This window comes from Phoenix dactylifera, chromosome 8 (genome assembly GCF_009389715.1).
Source record: "Phoenix dactylifera cultivar Barhee BC4 chromosome 8, palm_55x_up_171113_PBpolish2nd_filt_p, whole genome shotgun sequence".
Taxonomy (NCBI): domain Eukaryota; kingdom Viridiplantae; phylum Streptophyta; class Magnoliopsida; order Arecales; family Arecaceae; genus Phoenix; species Phoenix dactylifera.
In genome coordinates, this window is record NC_052399.1 from 18,940,068 (window position 1) to 18,947,461 (window position 7,394).

Here is a 7,394-nt window from a genome sequence, read left to right on the forward strand (position 1 = left end):
CTGCATTAAATATTTGACATTTCCTATCTTCTTATGCAACAAATTTGAAACGAGGGCATGTTTTTTCTTTTCTACAACAAATAATGAATGTTTCTTTTTTGTCAAGGAGTTAACGTTGATAAGTGCTAACTAGATACTTCAAAGTATGAGACCCAAGCAATGGCATGACTTTTATATAGAAAGGAAAAAATCAAAATGGTTGAAAGTACATATGAGATTACATCCCGAACCTTGGATGAACTCTTTCATGAGTTTTTTGGATATAGTTAGAACAATAAGACATGTATTGAAATTGGGATTGAATCTTGGCGCAATTGATTTCCAACTATTTGAACTTAGCAATCTTAACAGGTTGTTGCCCACCATTACTCAGAGGAAAAGCATTAAAGAAGAAAGAAAGATACAGTCTTATGTAAGGCCTACTTTAGTTAATAACTGTTGAGGAAATTGAAGGACTCGTCTTAGTTTTCAAAGATGCGGTTCTAGCAGTATAGAATCTATGGATGTCGCTATCCTTGTAGTCATTGCTTGACATAATGAAATTATGTATGGTGCATCTGTGAATTTATAGGGCAGTATATTGGTGCATTGAGATGTAAAAACAAATCATAAAAGGGTGAATTTAATGTCACTCGTAGTTGAGTGCAGTCTGCGAACAAGATGTCCATTAACAGCACAAGTTTTTCCTTTTCTTCAAATTCTTGTGTTTAAACCTTCCCCCTCCCTCCTCCTCAATCGTATTCCCGGTCACATTGCCCTACATTTACCCGTAAAAAGAAAAGGACAAGATTGTCTTTTTCTTCTTCACAAGGAAATAACAGAGAGATTCTCTCACAAGCATGAGTTGGTCCTTTGTGTTCCAGCATAAAAGTGAAACTTTGGAATGGACATTTATGCAGGCATGCATCCTTTTAAGTTTTATTCCAAATTGCCCACAGGTTAATAGAAATTTTACAGAGACCATGTTTTAGCTCCCAAGATGATATTGTTGGTATGCTGGTAGAAGCCACATGGTCTAATTGTGCCAAATGGAAATTTTACTTCTGAAGAGTGAAGGGTAACCTGTTCGCCTTCTTATAAAGGATGTGGTGCACATCTCTAATGTTTGGCTCCTACTATCCTATAGAGTTTCCTCATCATCTTGATCAAGCTTGATACATATATAAAAAGCCATCCATGTTTTCAGGCCAACTTATGAGAATAGGCAAACAAACCAGTCAGAACTCAGCCGAACTGGGTTGCTTTACCATTCAGTCTGTGGAGCTCATCTCTCTCTCTCTCTCTCTCTCTTTGCTTTACCATTCAGTCTCTGGAGCTCGTCTCTCTCTCTCTCTCTCTCTGTGTGAAAAATGTATGGAGGAAGCGGTTACTCCCCCGCAGTTTTATTGATGTGGAGGTCATTTTCAGATGTAGTACTGTTGGTGGTATTTGTAGCATGAATTGCACGGAAGTTGATTAAAGGTAGTTGCAGGCCTTCATCTACTGGTTTAAGGTTCCTTACGAAGGGATAAAAGCCAGATCAAACAGAATGTCATGCACTGTTCTTGCTCATAGGTTCATGTTTCCATCACTTTGGGATCCGTGCATGAAGTTTATTATATATCATCCAAGTACCAGCAACTCATCTCCAGATATTGACTACCCAAAAAGTTAACTAATTCTGAAAAATACGACTTTCTTTTCTATTTTACTCTATAATTGCATCATACTCTTCTATTCTTTGCATTCTCTCAGGCCATGCATCTCAATCATGAAAAAAGGAATAATGTATCCAATCTTTGAGTTTTTTCATGAAATCCAAAGCTTGTGCTGCTAACTGCTAGTATCTCAGTCCCCATCGTCCAGCTATGTCCACTTCTCTACTAGCTTCACTTCCAGTGCCATTATTTTCTTTATACACTGTGAAGTCCCCAACAATGATGCTACGTAAATCCCTGTTGCAAGAAAATAGGAGAGGCGGCACTGTGCAAGCTAGCTCCCAATTTCACCATATAAGCCATAGCTTACGGTTGCATCCTTCTCCCGCCGGAGCCGGACTCTCTCTGGCAGTTAAAATAGACTGCTGCGACCGGTGATCCGAGGTTGTAGAGCTCTGCAAAGTCCCGGGTGTTGAAATTTTGGCGCCACCCAGGAGCATACACTGTCTGCCGCCCAAGCTGCTGGAACAGCACAAAGACGAACCGGTGGATGCCAAGCGCCGGACGTGGGCTCTCATAGCACAAAATCTCCTGACCTGAACCCAGGTATAAAATCACGAGACAGAGAGATTAGGCCTGCTTATCATTCTTCTGCAACAACTTTTTTTTTTTTTTTTTGGGGGGGGGGGGGAGTGGGGGGGAAGGGGGCTGTAAATGTTGAAACGTAGGTGATTAAATTGAGAAGTGGATGAGGCATTTTGATCCCACCATCGGAAACACAGACAGCTAGTAGCTAAAAGATAACCTGATCCACCTGGGCGGACTTATCTTTTTTGGTTCTTGTGATCTTACCGTAGGCAGCTCCAGTCGTTGCCGGGATATCTGTGACCAACCTATAGCAGCAGCGTGGATCACGTTAGTACATAAACATAAATTTTATGAGAAAAGCTCAAGGGTAGATCGGATTAACTTTGGAGCAACGCAAGTTTTTTGAGAGACTGAAAGTGCAGTTTCATAATTAGGGATTCAGTGACATTTGTGCAATGTTTTTGGTGCATGTGCCTTTGTATGGTGGCGACAATCCAAACTTTTATATGACAATTGCAGGATGGATCAATGGTTTCAAGCATATAAAGTGGCCTAGTTAAGATGTAAAATATATGATTAAAGATTTATTTTGCTAAGAGACATGCTCCTCTTCTCCTAGATCGGATACTGGGATTAGGATCAGAATTAGCTTTTAGGCAATTGGTTTGTCAAGGATTGCATATATATTGAAGCAACTCAAGTTTCTATTAGAACAACACTATAGAAACTGAAGGCATATATCTGATATAAGTCGCATGGTTAGATGAACTGTACCAAATCTGGTAGAAGCCAGCAGGTTCGGCACTGGTTGTTTGTCTAATTTTTGGAATTTTGCAGTCGAATGGTCCTAGAATATATTTTTTTTTCATTTTTCGGCCAGGTTTTCTGTTTCTAGTCGGATTTGCAAGGCTACGTCTAGGGTTTAGTTTGCACTATATTATTTTGGTTGATTAACAAAACATTTGAGGAGTTTTGTTCCACACTTCCTCTTCTCATTCCTTGTTCTTGTGTCAATGGAACAAATCCTCAAAGCAATGCAAAAAGAAATATGCTCATGGCTTCTCCGATGAGTACAACTCCTCCTTAAATCGAAGGCCACGTTCTACTGTACATTGTCGGCGGGTGCTTACCAGTGCAAATACTCCCTGAGATGCGGGTCACTTGGACTTGGAGCATCTGGGTCTATCATAATCTGCAAGACATCGTTAGAACGACTTTAAGAACTAGCAGATATCACCATGATAGAACAAAATATATATATAAGGACACTGGACTTCGCTAAATTCAAAATCAGAAGTAACCCTTCTGCAAGGAGATCGAGTAGTAAGCCCACAAGAAGTTATGCATCTTGGGGGGGGGGGGGGGGGGGGGGCGAGCGAGAGAGAGAGAGAGAGAGAGAGAGGTGGGCTTACAAGGGTGTAGAAGGTCCTGAGGTCAGTGCCTCCAACCTCAATCCTAGGTCTGTCAGCGACAGCTGAGGGTTTAAGCTCACATCCATTGGCCACCTCCCTCGAATGGTAGATCACCCTGAGGGGTACACTTCTTAAGAATGGATCCAGCACATCTCCAATCACCCTTCCCACAACCAAAGGATCCCTTTCTCTTGGCATGAGTCCTACCTCCGAAGAGTGCAGGGGGGGAATTAGGAGCTTATGGTAAGACAGGCTACTTGCAGGGAAGTATGAGGAGAAGAGGGGGTAAAATGAAGGGGATCAAGTGTGGCTTTGATGCTTTCGTTTAGAACGTCTATGAGAGCTACTTTGGCGCACAGAATTTAGGTCTATGATCCTTTAGATTTGTATAGATTTGTCACTGGGTGCTGCTTTTATATTGGAATATATTTTTCTCTGTGCATGGCTTCTTAAAATTCATGTGACTGTCTGTTCTTGCCGGTCATAAAGTTGTGTAAGCATCTTTTCTTGTCCCCGGTCCCCGGTCCCGGGTCCCGGGTGGGAAAGCTTGAGAGCTCGAGAGAGGTCGTTGGTCATGACATTGGTTTCTGATTTACCATGGGCCTATCATCATATCTATTTGACTTCTTATGATTTTGTCCTTGAGCTATTTCCATGGAATTCGCATCCCTCCTTTTCCAGTGACATGATCGGTTGACGCGAGTAAAACGAAGACCCTTCCCTCGCTTTTACTGTGCTGTTTTCGAATGGTTGCTTCCATCATTGTCACGTCCTTCAGAAGTTGTCGAGTTCTCATTGGCTGAGAGAAGATTCAAACTTTTGGAGGAAGGCCCACCCAAAAAATAAATAAATAAATAAAAAAGCCCGCGCAACTACTTCCACTGGGGAGTACTGCGCGCAAATGCCCGAGAATATAGCTGCCCACGAAGACGGATATGCGATAAAAATTCTAGGGCATCTAATGCCTAATGGCTGGACTAAGTCCTAGTTTGCAGAATAACGCACATTTTGATTGGCATCCAACTTTCACTTATTTTAATGTACATGACTAAAGTATTCACGCCTGTTATTGTGCTGAGAGAATAGTGACAAAGTATCAGGCCTAAAAATAAAGTATTTCAACACAGCAATGACCAGCTATCTGCTTTTCAGAGTAAAGTATTTCACATTCTTTTGAGTTTTTTCATGAAATCCAAAGCTTGTACTGCTAACTGCCAATATCTCAGCCCCTAAGGTGCGGCTATCTTCACATCTCTACTAGCTTCACTTGCAGTGCCATTATTTTCTTTAGACACCATGAAGGTCCCTAATAATGCTATGCGGATCCCTCCGGCTGTTCTTTGTAGCAAGAAAATAGGAGAGGTGGTGCTGTGCAATCTAGCTCCTAATTTGACCACATTAGGCATAGTTTAAGTCACGCCTTGAACCCAACATCCGGGTCCAGAACGTGACACGGCCGCATACTTCCTAGAGCAGAGCCCTAGAGACTATGCTAGACTTGAAATATGAGCATAATTCACACAATACCAACAATGAAACTAATTCAGTTATATTAATTCTTCAATAGTTCAATTACAGATTTTCTGATATCCATCGGTTTCAGCAAAATAAATAATTAACTAACTAATGAATAGCTTCACGAACTCCACGTCCCTTCCATTCGAGTCTATGCCTCCTGTGACTCTCAAAAAAAAAGTAGAAAGAATATGAGCTCTTTCCAGCCCAGTAAAAATTTCAAACTACTACACTAAAAGTAACAAGAAAATAATCAATTAATAATGCTAGACGAATATTGTATCAATAGTCAGAAAAACTCATAAATAACATGCATATAAGTTCTCATTATCATTTTTTTCAGAAGCATGCGTGCACATACACTTATATATCTCATATATCATTAATTGTTCAACAATAATTTTTTATGTCATGTTATTCATTCTCATTTGCTTGATTTTTAGGTTTCTTATCAATTTTTCTCTTTTTATTTTTTTCTTAGCTTTGGACTAACCATGATCATGACTCAACTCGAGGTTGATATAATATCACGTTTTAGCTCATGATGGCTATTCAACCCACGTTATAGCTTGTGGTGGCTTTATAACCTAGCTCGAGGCTGATACCATGCATAAGTCCGTAGTGGCTTCATGACCCAGCTCGAGGCTAATATAACGCATAAGCCCGTGGTGGCTTTATGTCCTAGCTCCAGGCTGATACCATGCATAAGCCCATGGAGGCTTCATGACCCAGCTTGAGCCTAATACCACTCGTAAGCCCATGGTGGCTATCCAAACCACGTTATAGCCCATGGTAGCTTTTAATATGTCAGTAAGGCTAGTCCAAACTATATCTTATCTATCTGATTTATCTGTTATTTTTGTCAAATCAATTATTATATATACAATTAACTTTTCTCAAATTTAGGATATCTTCGATCATATAATAATTTTCTCAATATCTTATATATATAATAACTACATAAATATATTTGTACTAGAAATTATATAAAAGCTTATTGTTACATGTCAAACCAATACAAATCTCATGATGCAAATCTAACAATACAAACCAATAAATATGTATATATATGGTGATTCAAGTACAGAAATTCTTACCTTTATCGCAATCTAATACAGCTACAATGCTACCAATCTATACCTAATATATTCAGTCAATTTAATATCAATATAACACAAATTTATCCTTTATCAGTCACTCACCATATTAATGAATCAATTATTTAATAGTTACCTAATTTTAAAGTTTTAATATTACCCATATTCTCTATTCTTCTTTAATTAAAAATTAAAATTAAAGGTTAGGGCCTTGCCTCAATTGGAAATTAAAGTATAAAATTTTATTGGACTTCTTTTTGCCCGGATGACTGCATCTCCATACTAAATTAGGACTGACTATAAAAAATAAATTTGTATAGAAAGATATACAAGGCCAGCTAAATGATAACACCCAATTATTCGAATTGGTTAGTACAATGCAATTCAATTTATCTAATTAATAAATATATATCCAATTAGAAAAAAGATAATAAACCAGAGATTATTAATTATGGGTCCAATAGTAGCTGACAACAGTTGGGTGCATGACGGACAGGGTTGACTAGGTGGCAAGGTCCAATGATCCGGATCAGTATCCTTTCGCCAATCAAGCTAGTTAACTCATAAAATAAAAATCAGACTATGGTATGGTAACACAATAGAGATTCATGATAATAGAGTTCAGCGGTGCTTAGCAATGGCCGGGGTAAGGCTAGTGCAATGGATGGTCGCAATGACACTAATCCAAGATTGTGATCGACTCAAATCCACAAATCAAATAATGCAGAAGATTCATATATCGAAGCTATCCAAGATACGAATATTTTTTATGGAGATTTAATCGGTCATGAGGTTAAAAAGCTGACTAATTTTGAAATAGTTTCCAAGATCAAGTAGGAAGAAGATATGCTTAGTGGAGATGATTAATTTTATGCCTTGGTACTCAAAAATTTTTTTAGTATACTAATTGATTTTGAAGCTACTCCAAAGTTCGAGCTATTATAAGATTCTATGCATGAAGATTTGATTTCATATGTAAAAGCCAATTATAGGCAGATACTTAAAACTATTCAAATGGAGACATGTGAATATATCCAAAGTTTTACTGCTGATTTTACAACCGTGCAAATAATGGTCAATGCTCTAGAAAGCATTGGTTGCAACTAGCAACTTGATGATTATTGGCGTAAGCTAGACATTCTATA

The 7,394-nt window shown here is 38.7% G+C and overlaps 1 protein-coding gene across 2 annotated transcripts; it reads right to left on the reverse strand.

Annotated features, from left to right (window-relative positions):
• Positions 1 to 1,578: 1,578 nt before the first annotated feature.
• LOC103702982 (protein HEADING DATE 3A-like) lies at positions 1,579 to 4,042 on the reverse strand. 2 transcript variants are annotated; one of them, XM_039129156.1, is made up of 4 exons: positions 3,638 to 4,042; positions 3,356 to 3,417; positions 2,443 to 2,530; positions 1,579 to 2,233 (listed from the first exon to the last, which is right to left on the reverse strand). In XM_039129156.1, the coding sequence occupies exons 1-4, from the start codon at positions 3,833 to 3,835 to the stop codon at positions 1,985 to 1,987; spliced, it is 597 nt and encodes a 198-aa protein (XP_038985084.1). In that variant the 5' UTR covers positions 3,836 to 4,042; the 3' UTR covers positions 1,579 to 1,984. The 2 variants fall into 2 exon arrangements, with proteins under 2 accessions (XP_038985084.1, XP_038985085.1); XM_039129157.1 differs by having other exon boundaries at positions 2,490 to 2,530; positions 3,638 to 4,040.
• Between the last annotated feature and the right edge of the window lie 3,352 nt (positions 4,043 to 7,394).